General features: G+C 41.2%; 1 protein-coding gene across 6 annotated transcripts in view; it reads left to right on the forward strand.

Moving 5' to 3' along the window:
- Nucleotides 1–22,149, forward strand: part of npas2 (neuronal PAS domain protein 2) — a 74,348-nt gene that overhangs the window by 46,682 nt on the left and 5,517 nt on the right. For 2 of the 6 annotated variants that reach the window (XM_036937284.2, XM_021623182.3), the window contains exons 8-19: nucleotides 2,947–3,060; nucleotides 4,467–4,585; nucleotides 13,999–14,081; nucleotides 15,302–15,408; nucleotides 15,696–15,843; nucleotides 16,289–16,373; nucleotides 16,697–16,826; nucleotides 17,044–17,150; nucleotides 17,264–17,350; nucleotides 17,922–18,110; nucleotides 18,379–18,588; nucleotides 21,726–21,919. In XM_036937284.2, coding sequence (XP_036793179.1) covers nucleotides 2,947–3,060; nucleotides 4,467–4,585; nucleotides 13,999–14,081; nucleotides 15,302–15,408; nucleotides 15,696–15,843; nucleotides 16,289–16,373; nucleotides 16,697–16,826; nucleotides 17,044–17,150; nucleotides 17,264–17,350; nucleotides 17,922–18,110; nucleotides 18,379–18,588; nucleotides 21,726–21,919 — 1,573 coding nt within the window. The remainder of the gene's footprint in view (nucleotides 1–2,946; nucleotides 3,061–4,466; nucleotides 4,586–13,998; nucleotides 14,082–15,301; nucleotides 15,409–15,695; nucleotides 15,844–16,288; nucleotides 16,374–16,696; nucleotides 16,827–17,043; nucleotides 17,151–17,263; nucleotides 17,351–17,921; nucleotides 18,111–18,378; nucleotides 18,589–21,725; nucleotides 21,920–22,149) is intronic. The other 4 variants (XM_090192105.1, XM_090192104.1, XM_090192103.1 and 1 more) reach the window with 2 other exon arrangements.

A 22,149-nucleotide genomic window follows, 5' to 3' on the forward strand; every position in this document is an offset into this window, starting at 1 on the left:
ATCCTGTCTCAGAGCTCTACGGACAATTCCTTCGACCTCATGTCTTGGTTTTTGCTCTGACGAGCGCTGTCAACTGTGGGACCTTATATAGACAGGTGTGTGCCTTTCCAAATCATGTCCAGTCAATTGAATATACCACAGGTGGACTCCAGTCAAGTTGGAGAAATACCTCAAGGATGATCAATGGAAACAGGATACACCAGAGCTCAAGTTCGAGTCACATAGCAAAGGGTCTGAATACTTACAGTACCAGTCAAAAGTTTGGACACACTTATTCAAGAGTTTTTCTTTATTTTTAGTGTTTTCTAAATTGTAGAATAATAGTGAAGACATCAAAACTATGAACTATTAATTAGCACATATGGAATCATGTAGTAACCAAAAGTGTTAATAATATATTTTATATTCTATATTATTTTTATATTATTCATATTCTTCAAAGTAGCCACCCTTTGCCTTGATGACAGCTTTGCACACTCTTGGCATTCTCTCAACCAGGTTCATGAGGAATGCTTTTCCAACAGTCTTGAAGGAGTTCCCACATATGCTGAGCACTTGTTGGCTGCTTTTCCTTCACTCTGCTGTCCAACACATCCCAAACTATCTCAATTGGGTTGAGGTCGGGTGATTTTGGAGGCCAGGTCATCTGATGCAGCACTCCATCACTCTCCTTCTTGGTCAAATAGCCCTTACACAGGCTGGAGGTGTTTTGGTTTGTTGTCCTGTGGAGAAACACGTGAAAGTCCCATTAAGTGCAAACTAGATGGGATGGTGTATCGCTGCAGAATGCTGTGGTAGCCATGCTGGTTAAGTGTGACTTGAATTGTAAATAAATCACTGACAGTGTCACCAGCAAAGCACCCCAAACTATCACACCTTCTCCTCCATGCTTCACAGTGGCAACCACACATGCGGAGATCATCCGTTCATCTACTCTGCGTCTGTCTCACAAAGACACGGCGTTTGGAATCTAAAATCTCAAATTTGGACTCATCAGAGGACAGATTTACATCAGTCTAATGTCCATTGCTCGTGTTTCTTGGCGCGAGCAAATCTCTTCTTATTATTGGTGTCCTTTAGTAGTGGTTTCTCTGCAGCAATTCGATCATGAAGGCCTGATTCACACAGTCTCCTCTGAACAGTTGATGAACAGTTGATGTTGAGATGTGTCTGTTACTTGAACTCTGTGAAACATTTATTTGGGCTGCAATCTAAGGCTGGTAACTCTAATGAACTTATCCTCTGCAGCAGAGGCAACTCTGCGTCTTCCTTTCCTGTGGCGGTCCTCATGAGAGCCAGTTTCATCATAGCACTTGATGGTTCTTGCGACTGCACTTGAAGAAACGTTCAAGTTCTTAAAATGTTCCGTATTGACTGACCTTCATGTCTTAAGGTAATGATGGACTGTCGTTTTTCTTTGCTTATTTGAGCTGTTCTTGGCATAATATGGACTTAGCTCTATTTGGTGAAGTACCATCTCTGTATACCACCCCTACCTTGTCTCAACACAACTAATTGGCTCAAACACATTAAGAAGGAAAGAAATTCCACAAATTAACTTTTAACAAGGCACACCTGTTCGTTTTCATCCATTCCAGGTGACTACCTCATGAAGCTGGTTGAGAGAATGCTAAGTGTGTGGAAAGCTGTCATCAAGGCAAAGGGTGGCTACTTTAAAGAATCTCAAATATAAAATGTTTTGATTTGTTTAACACTTTTTTGGTTACTACATGATTCCATATGTGTTATTTCATAGTTTTGATGTCTTCACTATTATTCCACAATGTAGAAAATAGTAAAATATTAAAAAAAACATTAAATGAGTAGGTATGTACAAACTTTTGACTGGTACTGTATGTAAATAATATATTTCAGTTTTTTTTATTTGTAATACATTTGCTAAAATTTCTATTAAAAAAACAGCTTTCACTTTGATATTATGGGTTATTGTGGGTAAATTGATGACGACAATTTCTTAATAAATCAATTTTAGATTAATGCTGTAACGTAACAAAATGTGGAAAAAGGGAAGGGGTCTGAATACTTTCCGAATGCACTGTATATCTCAGTTTGAATGGCACAGGGCCACTGGTATTCCCAGCCTCCTGACAACGCCACAATGCTCTATTTTTAGTGTAATGAAGAGCCACACATTGGCTTTGGAGGATTAGTAGAACATTAACACAGTGAGTCCCCTCAGTGTGTACAGTATGTCTGAGCTAGTGCTCTGACAGAAGTCCGCGGAGGCATTCTCTTCCGCAAAGGTAACCCGTTTAAACGGAGCCATGGATTCTGTAGAAAATGGGATGACTGTATTGACATGTATTGACACTGTCAGACATTCTGTGTGACTGTGACATTGTGTCTGATTGAGGAGTATTTAGAACATCATCAGTGCACAGTTTTAGTGTGTCGATTGCTCAGTGACATACTCCCCCTCTTCCTCTCCCACCACTGGTCTCATTCCCCTGCCAAGTGAAGCCTCGTCTGTAGGAACAACACTGCTGAGCCATCCCATGACAACTGAGACAAACTATGCTGGGTTCAATGCCATTTACTGGGAGCTGTGTGCTGATTTCCAGCCATGAGAGAAAAGCCAAAACGTCTGAGCTGTCAGTGGTTGTTAGGAGCAGAAGTTGTAATGGCAAAATAATTATTGTCATCATTCTTTTCTCTGAGATTTACTCTGTCAGAGTTTTATCCAAGGCTCTTACATAAAATTTCAACCTATTTGAAACGAGTTTATCATGTTGCACCATGAAGACTTCAAGATGATTTATATGAAAAAGATGTGCCAATAGAGTATGTGTAAATACACACTGAAAATGGGTTATTCGCTTTGTCAGTAAATTATTTTTCTTACTTTATTTTTCTTCATGATGATGGAAAAAGCATTGTTTTGTTGAGGACACTGCAGCTAACTTCCATTTGGTATTTTTTTTACAGGTAAGACACACATTGAGTTCTGCTGTCATTTAGCCAGAGGAAACATCGACCCAAAGGAACCCCCTACATATGAGTACGTGAAATTTGTAGGAGATTTCAAGTTTCATAACAATGGTGAGTGTTCTGTTATTCTATCCTGAGCTCGCTTGACATTTTAAAGTTGTGCAATACTTTGCAATGTTTTAGTTCCCAAATCTTTGTTTCCTTGACATACTTGCATAACAACAGAAATGACTTTCCCTTTCAACTGCCAGAACTATTGTTCTATGATCATGTGTATTTTAGGTGCCATTACATCTACAACTACTGACCGAGCTTCAACCTGATGAATGGACAGTAAACCATCTAGTTATATTAATAAGGCCAAACTCTGCATTCTATTGAATATTAGAATGGAGATGTTATGTCATAAAAACTTACTTGAAACATAAAACAGGACAGAAAATCAAACAGGTTATAAAACCGTTTCAGAACTGCATATCTCATTGTTGATCACTATTCAAATACCTGGCTAAATGACTGGAAAATTAGACGTATGAGGAAATGTTTCCCTCTCGTCTGAAATTATGCTTCGGACTTTTGGATATTTCCATACTTTTTTAAATTTTGGACTTCCAGTCGTTTGAATGGCATAATGACGTAGTAAGGTCATCAGAGTGTGGTGAGATGGAAAGGTAGAGTGTGGTGAGATGGAAAGGCAGAGTGTGGTGAGATGGAAAGGCAGAGTGTGGTGAGATGGAAAGGCAGAGTGTGGTGAGATGGAAAGGCAGAGTGTGGTGAGATGGAAAGGCAGAGTGTGGTGAGATGGAAATGCAGAGTGTGGTGAGATGGAAATGCAGAGTGTGGTGAGATGGAAAGGCAGAGTGTGGTGAGATGGAAAGGCAGAGTGTGGTGAGATGGAAAGGCAGAGTGTGGTGAGATGGAAAGGCAGAGTGTGGTGAGATGGAAAGGCAGAGTGTGGTGAGATGGAAAGGCAGAGTGTGGTGAGATGGAAATGCAGAGTGTGGTGAGATGGAAATGCAGAGTGTGGTGAGATGGAAAGGCAGAGTGTGGTGAGATGGAAAGGCAGAGTGTGGTGAGATGGAAAGGCAGAGTGTGGTGAGATGGAAAGGCAGAGTGTGGTGAGATGGAAAGGCAGAGTGTGGTGAGATGGAAATGCAGAGTGTGGTGAGATGGAACGGTTATGTAAAGTTATTTGGCACTCGTAGAATAACTCCAGTCACTGCTAATCAAAGATTTATTGCCTGATTTGCCATTGCCCCCGACCCTCAGCTGGGGATCACTACCACAGTCTTCAGGGGCCACAGTCCTTCTGATTTTCCTTTCTCAAATGAGTGTGTGATTAAAGGGCAAAATCCCCAGCACACACTCCTCTTGTAACAGATATACCTGTTTGGGGTTGATGATAATCACTCCTCGTGTCTATACTATACTGTTGTAATGCACCAAATGAATTGTTGCTATGCCTACATTCATCCTCTGGGGAGGTATTGAGTGACTGTTTTTGTTGTTTGACTCAGTGCCTACTTCCTCTTGTAACGGGTTTGAGTTGACATTACCAAGAACCCTGCAGTCATCACTGGAAGAGCAGGTCTGCCTTGTTGCCACTGTACGATTAGTCACTCCGCAGTTTTTAAAGGTAAGATCATGTTTCTTTTGCTAAATCTTTGCTGATTCCATTTGAGAACATACAGATGTTTTATATTACCTTGTAAAGAGGAAGAAGAAAATAATATATTTTGAAAAGCCATGTATTTAATTTTTAATTTTTTTTATTTCACCTTTATTTAACCAGGTAAGCTAGTTGAGAACAAGTTCTCATTTACAACTGCGACCTGGCCAAGATAAAGCAAAGCAGTGCGACACAAACAACAACACAGAGGTACACATGGAATAAACAAGCGTACAGTCAATAACACAATAGAAAAAAAGAAAGTCTTTATACAGTGTGTGCAAATGGCGTGAGGAGGTAAGGCAATAAATAGGCCATGGTAGCGAAGTAATTACAATTTAGCAAATTAACACTGGAGTGATAGATGAGCAGATGGTGATGTGCAAGTAGAAATACTGGTGTGTAAAAGAGCAGAAAAGTAAATAAAAACAATATGGGGATGAGGTAGGTAGATTGGGTGGGCTATTTACAGATGGGCTATGTACAGCTGCAGTGATCGGTTAGCTGCTCAGATAGCTGATGTTTAAAGTTAGTGAGGGAAATATAAGTCTCCAGCTTCCGCGATTTTTGCAATTCATTCCAGTCATTGGCAGCAGAGAACTGGAAGGAAAGGCGGCCAAAGTAGGTGTTGGCTTTGGGGATGACCAGTGAGATATACCTGCTGGAGTGCGTGCTACGGGTGGGTGTTGTTATCGTGACCAATGAGCTGAGATAAGGCGGAGCTTTACCTAGCATAGACTTATAGATGATGTGGAACCAGTGGGTCTGGCGACGAATATGTAGCGAGGGCCAGCCGACTAGAGAATACAGGTCGCAGTGGTGGGAGGTATAAGGGGCTTTGGTGACAAAATGGATGGCACTGTGATAGACTGCATTTAGTTTGCTGACTAGAGTATTGGAAGCTATTTTGTAAATGACATCGCCGAAGTCAAGGATCGGTAGGATAGTCAGTTTTACGAGGGTATGTTTGGCGGCGTGAGTGAGTGAAGGAGGCTTTGTTACGAAATAGGAAGCCGATTCTAGATTTAATTTTGGATTTGATATGTTTAATATGAATCTGGAGGGAGAGTTTACAGTCTAGCCAGACACCTAGGTATTTGTAGTTGTCCACATATTCTAATTCAGAACCGTCCAGAGTAGTGATGCTAGTTGGGCGGGCGGGTGTGGGCAGAAAACAGTTGAAAAGCATGCATTTGGTTTTACTAGCGTTTAAGAGCGATTGGAGGCCACGGAAGGAGTGTTGTATGGCATTGAAGCTCGCTTGGAGGTTTGTTAACAGTGTCCAAAGAATGGCCAGATGTATACAGAATGGTGTTGTCTGCATAGAGGTGGATCAGGGAATCACCCGCAGCAAGAGCGACATCGTTGATATATACAGAGAAAAGAGTCGGCCCGAGAATTGAACCCTGTGGTATCCCTATAGAGACTGCCAGAGGTCCGGACAACAGGCCCTCTGATTTGACACACTGAACTCTGTCTGAGAAGTAGTTGGTGAACCAGGTGAGGAAGTTATTTGAGAAACCAAGGCTACTGAGTCTGCCGATAAGAATGAGGTGATTGACAGAGTCGAAAGCCTTGGCCAGGTCGATGAAGATGGCTGCACAGTACTGTCTTTTATCGATGGTGGTTATGATTACGTTTAGTACCTTGAGCATGGCTGAGGTGCACCCATGACCAGCTCGAAAACCGGATTGCACAGTGAAGAAGATACGGTGGGATTTGAAATGAATCCGGTGTTGTAGTGGAGAAAACAGTCCGATACTGGCAGGCTGGCAAGTATTATCCAGGCAAAAAAAAGCAACTGGTGTCTGTGCAGAAGGTAAATGCAACTAGCAGTGGCTAACAATGACTCAATAGCTAGTAGCTAATTAGCTGGTTAGCTTCTGATGGAGGTTCTGGCTATAAGGTCTAAAAAATAGCGGATCCGTGTCACATTGGGTGAGGCAGGTTACCGGAAGGTATATTTAATTTAAAAATTGAAAAGATATTTAAAATATATTGAAATATACAGTGCCTTGCGAAAGTATTCGGCCCCCTTGAACTTTGCGACCTTTTGCCACATTTCAGGCTTCAAACATAAAGATATAAAACTGTATTTTTTTGTGAAGAATCAACAACAAGTGGGACACAATCATGAAGTGGAACAACATTTATTGGATATTTCAAACTTTTTTAACAAATCAAAAACTGAAAAATTGGGCGTGCAAAATTATTCAGCCCCCTTAAGTTAATACTTTGTAGCGCCACCTTTTGCTGCGATTACAGCTGTAAGTCGCTTGGGGTATGTCTCTATCAGTTTTGCACATCGAGAGACTGACATTTTTTCCCATTCCTCCTTGCAAAACAGCTCGAGCTCAGTGAGGTTGGATGGAGAGCATTTGTGAACAGCAGTTTTAAGTTCTTTCCACAGATTCTCGATTGGATTCAGGTCTGGACTTTGACTTGGCAATTCTAACACCTGGATATGTTTATTTTTGAACCATTCCATTGTAGATTTTGCTTTATGTTTTGGATCATTGTCTTGTTGGAAGACAAATCTCCGTCCCAGTCTCAGGTCTTTTGCAGACTCCATCAGGTTTTCTTCCAGAATGGTCCTGTATTTGGCTCCATCCATCCTCCCATCAATTTTAACCATCTTCCCTGTCCCTGCTGAAGAAAAGCAGGCCCAAACCATGATGCTGCCACCACCATGTTTGACAGTGGGGATGGTGTGTTCAGCTGTGTTGCTTTTACGCCAAACATAACGTTTTGCATTGTTGCCAAAAAGTTCCATTTTGGTTTCATCTGACCAGAGCACCTTCTTCCACATGTTTGGTGTGTCTCCCAGGTGGCTTGTGGCAAACTTTAAACGACACTTTTTATGGATATCTTTAAGAAATGGCTTTATTCTTGCCACTCTTCCATAAAGGCCAGATTTGTGCAATATACGACTGATTGTTGTCCTATGGACAGAGTCTCCCACCTCAGCTGTAGATCTCTGCAGTTCATCCAGAGTGATCATGGGCCTCTTGGCTGCATCTCTGATCAGTCTTCTCCTTGTATGAGCTGAAAGTTTAGAGGGACGGCCAGGTCTTGGTAGATTTGCAGTGGTCTGATACTCCTTCCATTTCAATATTATCGCTTCCACAGTGCTCCTTGGGATGTTTAAAGCTTGGGAAATATTTTTGTATCCAAATCCGGCTTTAAACTTCTTCACAATAGTATCTCGGACCTGCCTGGTGTGTTCCTTGTTCTTCATGATGCTTTCTGCGCTTTTAACGGACCTCTGAGACTATCACAGTGCAGGTGCATTTATACGGAGACTTGATTACACACAGGTGGATTGTATTTATCATCATTAGTCATTTAGGTCAACATTGGATCATTCAGAGATCCTCACTGAACTTCTGGAGAGAGTTTGCTGCACTGAAAGTAAAGGGGCTGAATAATTTTGCACGCCCAATTTTTCAGTTTTTGATTTGTTAAAAAAGTTTGAAATATCCAATAAATGTCGTTCCACTTCATGATTGTGTCCCACTTGTTGTTGATTCTTCACAAAAAAATACAGTTTTATATCTTTATGTTTGAAGCCTGAAATGTGGCAAAAGGTCGCAAAGTTCAAGGGGGCCGAATACTTTCGCAAGGCACTGTATATACAAAACAGACGAAAAATACAAAAAGTAAACGAGAGGACGACAAACCACGTCTGCACTGCTACGCCATCTTTGAATGACAAGATAAAACAATAGTTTTTTGTATTGTGAATCATTATATTATTATTTTGTCACTTCTGGTTGGGTTGCATGTTTCACTTGCAAACGGAAAATAATATATATATATTTTTTTACCAGACCTTGGAATAATTGTACTTTTTGGGGATTTTTTTGTTTGTTATTCACATAGTTGCTCTTTTGATGATCCATCACGTGACATACATTGCACCCCTCCCCCCTTTTGCCCTCAGAACAGCCTCAATTCTTTGGGGCATGGACTCTACAAGGTGTCGAAAGCATTCCACAGGCATGCTGGCCCATGTTGACCCCAATGCTTCCCATAGTTGTGCTTTGGGTGGTAGACCAGTCTTGATACACACGGGAAACTGTTAAGCGTGAAAAACCCAGCAGCGTTGCACTTCTTGACACAAACCGGTGCTCCTGGCACCTACTACTTACTATACACCATTCAAAGGCACTTAATTATTTTGTCTTGCCCATTCACCCTCTGAAAGGCACACACACAATCCATGTCTCAATTGTCTCAATGCTTATTCCCTTCATCTACACTGATTTGAAGTGGATTTAACAAGTTAAATCATTAAGGGATCATAGCTTTCACCTCAATTTACCTGGTCATAAAAAGAGAAGGTGTTCTTAATAAAATAAAATACATCTATTTACGATGACATTTTTATAATTTTTTAAATCTGCGCAGCAACTTTGAACTTGATCTTAAAAGGTTCTATCTCAATCCAATCACACATTACTGAGTTTCCAATCAAACATATTTGCGTGTAAGGGGATGCATTGAGTCATGAAAGAGGAAGACATCACAAAACACTTCTGAGATCTGGGACTTGAATAATACTCCATACCTCAGAACTATACATTTAGTAGATTAGTGCTGAGAGATTAATGCTTTTTGAGGTCAGTTCGATTATTAAAAAAGGTTTTCGGTTTCGATAATTGTTTTAGACATTAAATGAACTATGCTTTACGTGGGTTGAATGCTGCAACAACACTGAGTAAAACAATTCATATAAGTCCCATGATGGTAATGACTGCCCATTACGGCTTATCAGAGGTGTGACCAAGTCACTATTATTCGAGTCACAAGCAAGTCTCAAGTCACAAGGTCTGAGTCTCAAGTCGAGTCCCAAGTAGAACGGGTCAAGACTCGCGTCAAGTCCAAGTCGTGCATTCTAAGAGCAAGTCAAGTCGAGTCACAAGTTTTCAAGCAAAGTCTCAAGTCAAGTAACAAAAAAATCTATACATGCAACGACTTGTTCAACTACAAATCTCTGTCTATTTATTGAGGCCACCAGACAGCACTTTTCATTATTTTGATTAGCATTTGTAAGTGTAAAATAGGGACATGTAGCAGTCGTAAGGGCATGACATCAGCAGAAAACAAGGCAGGTTGACGTGCTCAGAGTGTACATTTTATTTACAGGTCTTGGTAATCCAATGGTGAAAGCGCCAGATCATACAAAATAGCCTCTGTATCAGGCTTAACCTGTCCTATCTGAACTGACACAGATAGAGGGCAAGACTATACAGCCTCCTTTTGAGAAAGTAAATCTGTCTAACAGGAGCTCAAACAGGTAGGCCTACATAATAAGCACTTGGCCCCCAGGACCATACAATTATCCAATTGGCAATTAAAACCAATAAAACTGGTTCTACAATTTAAAAGGAAAATTCCACATCCATTGTTACATTCGTATTAATCCGACTTAATGATTATTAATGATATTTCAACACTGTGCATACATGGAACAGTCATTTTATCTTGTTCAACGTTCTGACTCCAGAGCGTGGAGAGCAGACCACGTAGCCTATTTCTATGCACACTGAGGCGCTTGTGCAGATATTACGCACAACCAGAATGACCAGAATGACAGACACACAGAACCCAGACATAACTCAAGCAATATGAACAAAGGAAACCATACATTTAATTAAATAAACAGTACTTCTACCTCATGAGTCTTGCGAATGTTCATGGGCACAATAGAAATCATGCCAACTCATGCCACTCGTAGCACACGCTCCAGCAGGTATATCTCACTGGTCACCCCCAAAGCCAATTCCTCCTTTGGTCGCCTTTCCTTCCAGTTCTCTGCTGCCACTGACTGGAATGAACTGCAAAAAATCACGGAAGCTGGAGATTCCCATCTCCCTCTCTAGCTTTAAGAACCAGCTGTCAGAGCAGCTCACAGATCACTGCACCTGCTCATAGCCCATCTGTATACAGCCCATCTATCTACCTCATTGCCATACTGTATTTATTTATTTAGCTCCTTTTGCACCACAATATCTCTACTTGCATATCCATCTTTTGCACTTCTACCATTCCAGTGTTTAATTGCCATATTGTAATTACTTCGCCACCATGGCCTATTTATTGCCTTAACTCACTTATTTGACCTTATTTGCACTCACTGTAAATATACTTTTTTTTCTTTTTTTTCTACTGTATTATTGACTGTATGTTTTGTTTATTCCATGTGTAACTCTGTGTTGTTGAATGTGTCGAACTGCTATGCTTTATCTTGGCCAGGTCGCAGTTACAAATGAGAACTTGTTCTCAACTAGCTTACCTGGTTAAATAAAGGTGAAATAAAAATAAAATAAAATAATTAATGTTTGGCTAAATGCAAATGTATCGTAGGCCTGTCAAACATGTAACAGAAATATCTACGTGTTGCAAAAAACGGTATGGGGATGGAATGATGAAACGCTAGCAATTATTTTAATATAGATATACCACATAGGGCCTATGAATTTAAACATATGAAAGCAAGAGAAAACATTTCAACAAGAGAAAATAATCACTTTCCACTGGCTGGAGTTTGGAGAGTGCAAGTGAAGAGCAGTGCCTATGGTAATAATTCATTTTAAACAAATTCCAAATGCAAGTTTCATAAGCAAATGATCAATTTCAAGCAATTGTTAGATACAAAAATGGTTGCCCCTCTGCTGATGAGCTTGTAAAGTAAACAGTTCATATTTTTGACCACCAACATTGTTTTGAGCTGCATATTTAACTATTATGGCAATACTCTCTTCTTATAATTTGATGCTTGCTTATTCACCACCTGAGCTGTGTTGATTGACAGTTTGACCCTCCTCAGGGGGTGGCTGAATGGAAGACATACAAGAACAGAGTTTAATGGCTGTGATACTGTAGGAGATAACTGAGGATGGATCAGCAACATTGTAGTTACTCCACAATACTAACATAAATGACAGAGTGAAAAGAAGGAATCCTGTACAGAAAAAATATATTCCAAAACATGCACCCTGTTTGCAATAACTCACTAAAGTAATACTGCAAAAAAATGTGGCAAAATAAATAACTTTTTGTCCTGAATACAAAACATTATCTTTGGGGCAAATCCACTGGAGTTGCTTACTAAGACAACATTGAATGTTCCTGACTGGTCTAGTTACATTTAAAAAAATATTAAATTGACTTGAAAATCTATGGCAAGACTTGAAAATGGCTGTCTAGCAATGATCAACATTATTTGACAGAGCAAATTTTGTGCAATCCAGGTGTGCAAAGCTCAGAGACTCACTCAGAAAGACTCACAGCTGTAATCACTGCCTAAGGTGTTAACATGTATAGACTCAGGGGGTTGAATACTTTTCTAATCCAGATATATTAGTGTTTTTCTTTATTATTATTATTATATATTTTTTCTAACTTTGACATTACAGAGTATTTTGTGTAAATGGTTGACAGAAAATGTAAATTAAATCAATTTTAATCCCACTTTGTAACAATAAAATGTGGGAAAAGTCAAGGGGTGTGAATACTTTTTGAAATCACTGTAGGGTAGTTGTCATTTCATTGAACTATTGTCAAAATCAAAATCAAATTACATTTTATTGGTCACATACACATATTTAGAAGATGCTATTGGTTACATACACATATTTAGAAGATGCTATTGGTCACATACACATATTTAGAAGATGTTATTGGTCACATACACATATTTAGAAGATGTTATTGGTTACATACACATATTTAGAAGATGCTATTGGTCACATACACATATTTAGAAGATGTTATTGGTCACATACACATATTTAGAAGATGTTATTGGTTACATACACATATTTAGAAGATGCTATTGGTCACATACACATATTTAGAAGATGTTATTGGTCACATACACATATTTAGAAGATGTTATTGGTCACATACACATATTTAGAAGATGTTATTGGTCACATACACATATTTAGAAGATGTTATTGGTTACATACACACATTTAGAAGATGTTATTGGTCACATACACATATTTAGAAGATGTTATTGGTTACATACACATATTTAGAAGATGTTATTGGTCACATACACATATTTAGAAGATGTTATTGGTTACATTGTAACGACGTTCGTCTGTAGGAGGAGAAGCGGACCAAAAAGCAGCGTGGTGGTTACTCATGTTCTTTAATGGAAACCTGAACGATACATGAAATAACTTAAATCTACAAAACAACAAACGGAACGTGAAAACCTATACAGCCTATCCTGTGACAACAAACACAGAGACAGGAACAATCACCCACAAACACACAGTGAAACCCAGGCTACCTAAGTATGATTCTCAATCAGAGACAACTAATGACACCTGCCTCTGATTGAGAACCATACTAGGCCGAAAACATAGAAATGCCCCAAAACATAGAAAAACAAACATAGACTGCCCACCCAACTCACGCCCTGACCATACTAAATAAATACAAAACAACAGAAATAGAGGTCAGAACGTGACATACATACACATATTTAGAAGATGTTATTGGTCACATACACATATTTAGAAGATTTTATAGCAGGTGTAGCGAAATGCTTGTGTTCCTAGCTCCAACAGTACAGTAATATCTAAAAATTCACAACAATACACACAAATCTAAAAGTAAAATAGAAAGAATGGAATTAAGAAATATATAAATATTAGGATGAGCAATGTCGGAGTGGCATTACAGTATATACATATGAAATGAGTAAAGCAGTATGTAGTATGTATTAAATTGGCCAGTGATTCCATGTCTATTTACATAGGGCAGCAGCCTCTAAGGTGCAGGGTTGAGTAACTGTGTGGTAGCCGGCTAGTGATGGCTATTTAACAATCTGATGGCCTTGAGATAGAAGCTGTTCTTAGCTTTGATGCAAGGACAAGTGTTTGGTGATTTTGAATTAATGTTGAATTGATGTTGAATATGAAATGATGTATTACATCATGTGGTTTGAAGGAAGGAAGGTTATTCTCTTCATTTAATCATTAAATGGCTTTACTTTTCTATTAACGTTGAAATAATCGTATCATTAAGTGCCAGAAAGAACCTTTTTACACAACACGGATCCACTTTTGAGACTTACAAGGTTACAATTACAACACCCTCCTAAAAAAAAACAAATTTACACAAGTCTCAGGATTTTGATACTCTGCACTTTAAGTACCTCTATGGTGAGGGACTTGATTAGTTATGAACGAGGAATTCACTACAAAGCAGTTCTGAGATATGACGTGAAAACTTATAACTCAGATCTAGACTTTTTGTAGATAGAACCTTATAATTACATGGTCACCAATAGTTTTTTGGGGGGGATTTAAGGATTGGTTCTCTAGTGCCTGAAATTGTATTTTTGTTACTTTGACCAGGATTTGTGTAATGTGGAAGATCCCTGTGATGAATTCACATCCAGACACAGCCTTGAATGGAAGTTCCTGTTCTTAGATCACAGGTAAGAGGAGCAAAGAAAACTGTACATTTTGTACATCTGTTATCAGTCTTTAATTGAGTAGCTTCATATCCTGATGGAAAGCCACACTGTCATCGGTGCCCATCAACTGACATCCTCTGGGCTGCACATCTTTGGCGCTACAGTAACATATATATTTAAGAGGACAACTGCTGTTCTCTCCTGTCCCTATCTTGGCATTAACATGACATTGTTGTTTGTAAACTCTGTCTACTGGCGTGTCATACTGCCCCGCTGTGTCCCTTGGTTATGTTCCATCTGATTGGCTTTGGGTGAACAGGCTCAGTGTTCAGCAGACTGCTGGTGCTAGTGGCGTGACTGACTGATTGTGCTAGTTTCCACTGTGTGGCCTGGCGTCCTCACTAAGTAAGGCATTTAGACCTGCTGCCCTGCCCTGGATAGTGAGAGTGAGACACAAGATTAGTCTGCAATGTCACAGCTAATAAAGGACCAATGAGAAACAGCCCAGACTGCAACATTCTATCATTCATGACACCACCAGTGCAGTATCAAATCAAATCCCTTAGTACCTGCTAATCAAAGACCCTTGTGAATTCAGACCAGGGAGGATGGCAACCTCCCCAGGATTATTAGATAACTGTAAAGAAGGTAAAACCAAGGGAGGAAATTGTACGTCCAGTGCTCTGCTGAGCTATAATTGGACATTCACAGCTCCTTGCCAAACTGCTGTGCTCTGCGCTGGGTCTCAAGAATGGCTCCCTCTATAATGTGACCTGCATGCCATTCTGAATTTGGCTTATGGGGGCCTAGGCTAAGTGGATTTAACTGAGCATTGATGAATGAAATGCATGAAATGCATGAATGAAATCACGTCATAATCATAGCTGTGATTATACGACATTGCCATGTTTACGCATTTTTTAGGCATTCGCAACATCGCACTCGCTCAGCCCTAGCCTATTTAGAGTGGTGATATTCTGTCAATGTGTCATAACTGTATGGATCATATGAAGTTATATTGCCCTGTGTGCTTGAGGCAGTACAAACTTAGGTTTATTAATCATAATGTTTATGCATTTTTCAATGTACTTGTCAAGGTAATTATGGCATTATCAATCAAGTTATTCTCTCAAGGCTGCAAAATAGTACATTCTGACAAAATAAATAATGTCACAGTTTAACCAGTCTGTTGTTGTTATAAAACATAGCTGCCTAATATCTTGGTTATTCTCTCTTTCCAGAGCTTCACCAATCATTGGCTACTTGCCCTTTGAGGTTCTTGGGACTTCTGGCTATGATTACTATCATGTGGATGACTTGGAGCTTATAGCGCGGTGTCATAAGCAATGTAAGCAACTCTCTCCACTACCTCTTTCATCCCTCTCTCCCTCTCTCCCGCTCTCCCTCACTACCACAGGATCCAGGCAGCCATTTCAAAGAAAGAGGTCATCCCACTGTAGTTACATTTCTATTTCCACTTCACCAATGTGCATAAAAAGCCTTCTGAGACTTCTGAGACGGCTTAGAGCTTGCTACTCCTGATGTTTTAGGATTTTGGGAACAAGGGCAGTGTAGTGATTTGTGTATGCCTGACTGCTCTGTTGAAAATGTCCCTGTGTTGTGTTGTCTTCACAGTAATGCAGTTTGGGAAGGGTAAATCCTGCTACTATCGGTTTCTGACCAAGGGTCAGCAGTGGATCTGGCTCCAGACACACTACTACATTACATACCACCAGTGGAACTCCAAGCCAGAGTTCATAGTGTGCACTCACACAGTCGTCAGGTAAACCTAATTCCTCTGTCTCTCTCTGTCATGTTTGGTCAAATATACTCTGATGCTGCCTGAGGGTCAGAACCCTCAGGCAGCTGTCTGTCATTAGATATTGTAAATTGAGGATGAATATCTGAACGTCTTGAAGAAAGATCTGGCCTTAATGGCCATGTACTCTTATAATCTCCACCCAGCACAGCCAGAAGAGGACTGGCCACCCCTCAGAGCCTGGTTCCTCTCTAGGTTACTTCCTAGGTTCCAACCTTTCTGGAGAGTTTTTCCTTGCCACTGTGCTTCTGCATCTGCATTGCTTGCTCTTTGGAGCTTTAGACTGGGTAGATGTAAAAAGTGCTTTATAAAACAAATTTGATTGATTGTTGATGGAAAAGCTAGGCTTATGGGCAAATCATTTGACATTTGATCTGTCTTTCTATCGCACTCTGTCACGGACTTGAAGTTACGCGGAGGTGAGAGCGGAGAGGAGGAGAGAGTTTGGCTTGGAGGAGACGTCACCTGAGATGGCCACTTCGTCCTCCATAAAGGTATGAAGAAGAGTAACTAGGATCAAATATAAATAATGAATCATAAAGAATGTTACAATAACTTCCAGTATTCAAGTTTCCCAATAAACAGCCATTTTACCACGTTCAATCATGTACATTACAATCATGTACAGTAGTGCTCTACTTCCCTATCCTGTGTCAGTGTTCAGAGCTAAGTGGGATGGTGAAATGCCATGCAAATACAGAGCTTTCAAGTGTCAGGCATTGTTGTGTGTATTCTGAGTGGGTAAAAGCTAATATGTCCCAGATCTTATTGGCGCTGTCAGTACTTGATACTCCTCTGTCTATCCTGTGTGTTCCAGGCTCAGGAGGTGTACCTGGACATCTGTCCCAATCTGGACCCTCCCGGACAGGACAGGATGAGCGGGGCATGCTCAGTGTCCTCCCACAGCTCCCGGAAATCCTCCCACACAGCCCTGTCCGACTCGGCATGTGAGTCCCTCTGTTGCTCTCTTTGTCCAGCTAACCCAAATACCCCCATACTGAATTAGTCCATTTAGACTTGAACCCTGTACTATACAACACCACTTTCACCCTAATCCAAACTCTGCACCACCATACACTCACTTACTGTATACAATTTTGGATTTAAATGGTTAATTATGAAGTATGCGTAACCTTCTACATATTGAATCATTTTCCCCACCAGCCAACACGTCCTTGCGGTTCACAGACGCTTGCACACCATCACGACAGTCTGCATCAGTCGCGGGGACAGAGAAGAATTTGGCCAGACTCATACCCAGTAGTGCAAAGGTCAGTTCACCTCATTAAGAACTAGCCAGTGGAAAAACCAATACTTGTAGAAAAACATCAGCCTGGAATCCTGCTCAACTCCCCGTCTGTTTTTGTTGTCCTTCACCTTATAGACTTTGGTACAGAGGCAAAACTCCTTTGACCTCCTTCCCCAACTGAGCCTACCCCCTTCTCCTACCTGCAGCCAGCACTCCGTAATGGTTGGTGTTTAGTCTAATCTCTCCTGTCTGTCTGTCGCCTGCCTGCTTACTGTTTGTCTAGTAGTCTCCCAGTATTATGACAGCTTGCTCTTGTCTGTTGGCTGACATCCTCGTTTGTTTGTGTGAAATGCCTCCACTCCCACTTGATTTTAGACCACAGCAACGTAATTGGGGATGATCATATTATAGCTGTAAATGTAGATGACAATTAAATTCCAGATGTAAAACTACTATTCTCAAGTATGTATAAATTGTCTCAAGATGATCACTTCAACTCATGTTAAATGAGGCCCAGTAAAAGCATCTCCTACATCTGCATGAAAACAAGAAGAAGAGCTGGAAACAAGAAGAGCTGAAGAGTGCTAATCAAGCGATAATGATTGTGAGGATGATTTCTGTGGACCTCAAGTGCTTGAGTGCTGTATTTCTGAACTACAGCAGAGTCCTCCTTGGCTCTGAAAATGTGTGTAGGCAGCTGTGAAGGCTTGTGCCAGAGCATCGCCCATGCATGGTACTTTGTTGTGAACCGCCGTTATCATGATGGCTGTGTATCCTATTATTTCCATCGCAGCAACAACAACAACAACAACAGCAGCAGCAGTCCATGTACCAACAGCAGCCCCAAGAGCCTCAGCTAGGTGTGATGAACCAGCTCAAGGAGCAGCTGGAGGAGAGGACACGCATCCTGCAGATGGACATCAAGACTCAGCAGCAGGAGCTGCATGACATCAAGGAGAAGCTTCAGCTAGCTAACCTCCAGGTAACCCTGCTTACCGCTAGTCAGACTCCCGGCCTAAAGCAGTCCCTTAACCTAAGCCAGGGTTTCCCCAAACTTGGTCCTCTGTTTTGTTTTTTGCCATAACACTACACAGCTGATTAAAATAATACATTAATCATCTAGCTTTGCATCAGCTGTGTCGTGCTACCCTTGGGGTCCTGAGGACCGAGATTGGGAAATGCTAACCTAAGCCAATTGTCATAGAGTGGATACAGTAGCTAAGCCCTCCTGTGTTTGTGTGTGTGTGTAGATGTTGTTACAGCAACCCATCCACGGTGACTTTGGCCAGGTCCAACAGCAGCAGCCTCAGCAGCAGGGTCCAGGGAGGCCGGTCCAGCAGCATCAGCCCCAGTCTAGGGTGATCAGGCAGGCCTCGGCCCACTCCAAACAGCCTCTCCATGGAGCCCACGACTCGTCCCCTCACTCTCTCCTCAGAGAGCACAGCACACCCTCCCCTCAGGTACCCCAGCTCTCCATCTATACTCTTATCCCAATAGCTTTAGACTTTTACTTTGTATAGAGTTAGCAGGGAAATATTCACCATAGTCCCTGCGCCCAAGGAAGTGAAGGTAACCTGCACGAATTATTACTGATCCTCAACACTGGGGCCCCTCAGGGGTGTGTACTTAGTCCCCTCCTGTACTCCCCGTTCACCCATGACTGTGTGGCCAAACATGACTCCAACACCATCATTAAGTTTGCTGATGACACAACAGTGGTAGGCCTGATCACCGACAACGATGAGACCGCCTATAGGGAGGAGGTCAGTGAACTGGCAGTGTGGTGCCCGGACAACAACCTCTCCCTCAATGTGAGCAAGACAAAGGAGCTGATCGTGGACTACAGGAAAAGGCGGGCCAAACAGGCCCCCATTAACATCGATGGGGCTGTAGTGGAGCGGGTCGAGAGTTTCAAGTTCCTTGGTGTCCACATCACCAACAAACTATCATGTTCCAAACACACAAATTCAGTCATGAAGAGGGCACGACAACACCTTTTCCCCCTCAGGAGACTGAAAAGCTTTGGCATGGGTCCTCAGATCCCCTCAGAAAAGATTTGGCATGGGTCCCCAGATCCTCAAAAAGTTCTACAGCTTCACCATCGAGAGCATCCTGACCGGTTGCATCACCGCCTGGTATGGCAACTGCTCAGCATCTGACTGTAAGGCGCTACAGAGGGTAGTGCGTGCAGCCCAGTATATCACTGGGGCCAAGCTTCCTGTCATCCAGGACCTAGAGTTGAAGTCGAAAGTTTACATACACTTAGGTTAGAGTCATTAAAACTTGTTTTTCAACCACTCCACAAACTTCTTGTTAACAAACTATAGTTTTGGCAAGTCGGTTAGGACATCTACTTTGTTCATGACACAAGTAATTTTTCCAACAATTGTTCACAGACAGATTATTTCCCAAATAATTCACTGTATCACAATTCCAGTGGGTCAGAAGTTAACATACACTAAGTTGACTGTGCCTTTAAACAGCTTGGAAAATTCCAGAAAATGATGTCATGGCTTTAGAAGCTTCTGATTGGGGCGGCAGGTAGCTTAGTGTTTAGAGTGTTGGACTAGTAACCGAACGGTTGCAAGATCGAATCCTTGACAAGGTAAAAATCTGTTGTTCTGTCCCTGAACAAGGCAGTTAACCCACTGTTCCTAGGCCGTCATTGAAAGTAAGAATTTGTTCTTATCTGACTTTCCTAGTTAAATAAGGGTAAAGTTTAAAAAATAGGCTAATTGACATCATTTGAGTCAATTGGAGGTGTACCTGTGGATGTATTTCAAGGCCTACCTTCAAACTCAGTGCCTCTTTGCTTGACATCAAAAGAATCAAAAGAAATCAGCCAAGACCTCAAAAAAATAATTGTAGACCTCTACAAGTCTGGTTCATCCTTGTGAGCAATTTCCAAACGCCTGAAGGTGCCACATTAATCTATACAAACAATAGTAAACAAGTGTAAACACCATGGGATCACGCAGCCGTCATACCCAGCCGTCATACCGCTCAGGAAGGAGATGCGTTCTGTCTCCTAGAGATGAACGTACTTTGGTGCTAAAAGTGCAAATCAATCCCAGAACAACAGCAAAGGACCTTGTGAAGATGCTGGAGGAAACAGGTACAAAAGTATCTATATCCACAGTAAAACGAGTCCTATATCGACATAAACTGAAAGGCCGCTCAGCAAGGAAGAAGCCACTGCTCCAAAACCGCCATATAAAAGCCAGACTACAGTTTGCAACTGCGCATGGGGACAAAGATTGTACTTTTTGGAGAAATGTCTTCTGGTCTGATGAAACAAATATAGAACTGTTTGGCCATAATGACCATCGTTATGTTTGGAGGAAAAAGGGGGAGGCTTGCAAGCCGAGAACACCATCCCAACCGTGAAGCACGGGGGTGGCAGCATCATGTTGTGGGGGTGCTTTGCTGCCTTAGGGACTGGTGGACTTCACAAAATAGGTGGCATCATGAGGAAGTAAACTTATGTGGATAAATTGAAGCAACATCTCAAGACATCAGTCAGGAAGTTAAAGCTAATTAATGGGTCTTCCAAATGGACAATGACCCCAAGCACACTTCCAAATTTGTGGCAAAATGGCTTAAGGACAACAAAGTCAAGGTATTGGAGTAGCCATCACAAAGCCCTGACCTCAATCCTGTAGACAAATTGTGGGCAGAACTGAAAAAGCGTGTGCGAGCAAGGAGGACTACAAACCTGACTCAGTTACACCAGCTCTGTCAGGAGGAATGGGCCAATATTCACCCAACTTATTGTGGGAAGCTTGTGGAAGGCTACCTGAAACCTTTGACCCAATCCAAACAATTTAAAGGCAATGCTACCAAATACTAATTGAGTGTATGTAAACTTCTGACCCACTGGGAATGTGATAAAATAAATAAAAACTGAAATAAATCATTCTCTCTACTATTATTCTGACATTTCACATTCTTAAAATAAAGTGGTGATCCTAACTGACCTAACTAAGACAGGGAATTTTTACTAGGAGTAAATGTCAGGAATTGTGAAAAAATGATTTTAAATGTATTTGACTAAGGTGTATGTAAACTTCCGACTTCAACTGTATGTAATAGGCAGTGTCAGAGGAAAGTCCAAAAAATTGTCAGAGACTTCAGTCACCCAAGTCATAGACTGTTTTCTCTGCTACCGCACGGCAAGCGGTACCGGAGCACCAAGTCTAGGACCAAAAGGCTCCTCAACAGCTTCTATCCCCAAGTCATAAGACTGCTGAACAATTAATCAAATGGCCACCGGACTATTTGCATTGACAACCCCCCTCCCCATTTGTTTTGTACACTGCTGCTACTCATTGACTCGGCACCTGTATATAGCCTATTGTTATTTTTTTGTGTTACTTTTAATATTCCTTACTCTAGTTTATTTGGTATATATTTTTTAAACTCTTCTTGAACTGCACTGTTGGTTAAGGGCTTGTTAGTAAGCATTTCATGGTAAGGTCTACACTGGTTGTATTTGGCGCATGTGACAAATAAAGTTTGATTTGATTTCAAATATACAAGGATGTGTTTTGTTCATGACTGTAGTCAACCTGGTGTTAATGTCCCTGTTGTTGTTTAGGTGCAGCAGAGATTGATAAGGAATGCAGGCGGGCAGATGCAGGCAGTCAGTCTCCCGGTGCACACCCACACCAGCCTGACCATGCCCTTTTACAGCAACCCCATGATGTTCTCTCAGCAGATGAACACACAGCCACTGCAGGACGCAAACCAAAGACACTCAGACACCGAGTTCAGTCAAGAGGGACAGTTACGGTGAGCCCTACAGACAGTAAAACACTCTGATTTCTTGTTGCACAATTTCCTTTCAAGAACGTGTTGAGTCTGTTCTTCATGGTCAGTGTAACTCAGCTTTTAGTTTGGTCTGAATTGAAGCAACTTGTAACGGAATACATTTTGGGAAACATTGACATGGCAAGCTGTATATTATCAAAACAAAGCTTTATGATTTGAAGTTAATCATGACTACATTGTATGAATTCTGA

This window comes from Oncorhynchus mykiss, chromosome 12 (genome assembly GCF_057628025.1).
Source record: "Oncorhynchus mykiss isolate SJ-2025 chromosome 12, ASM5762802v1, whole genome shotgun sequence".
Lineage (NCBI taxonomy): Eukaryota > Metazoa > Chordata > Actinopteri > Salmoniformes > Salmonidae > Oncorhynchus > Oncorhynchus mykiss.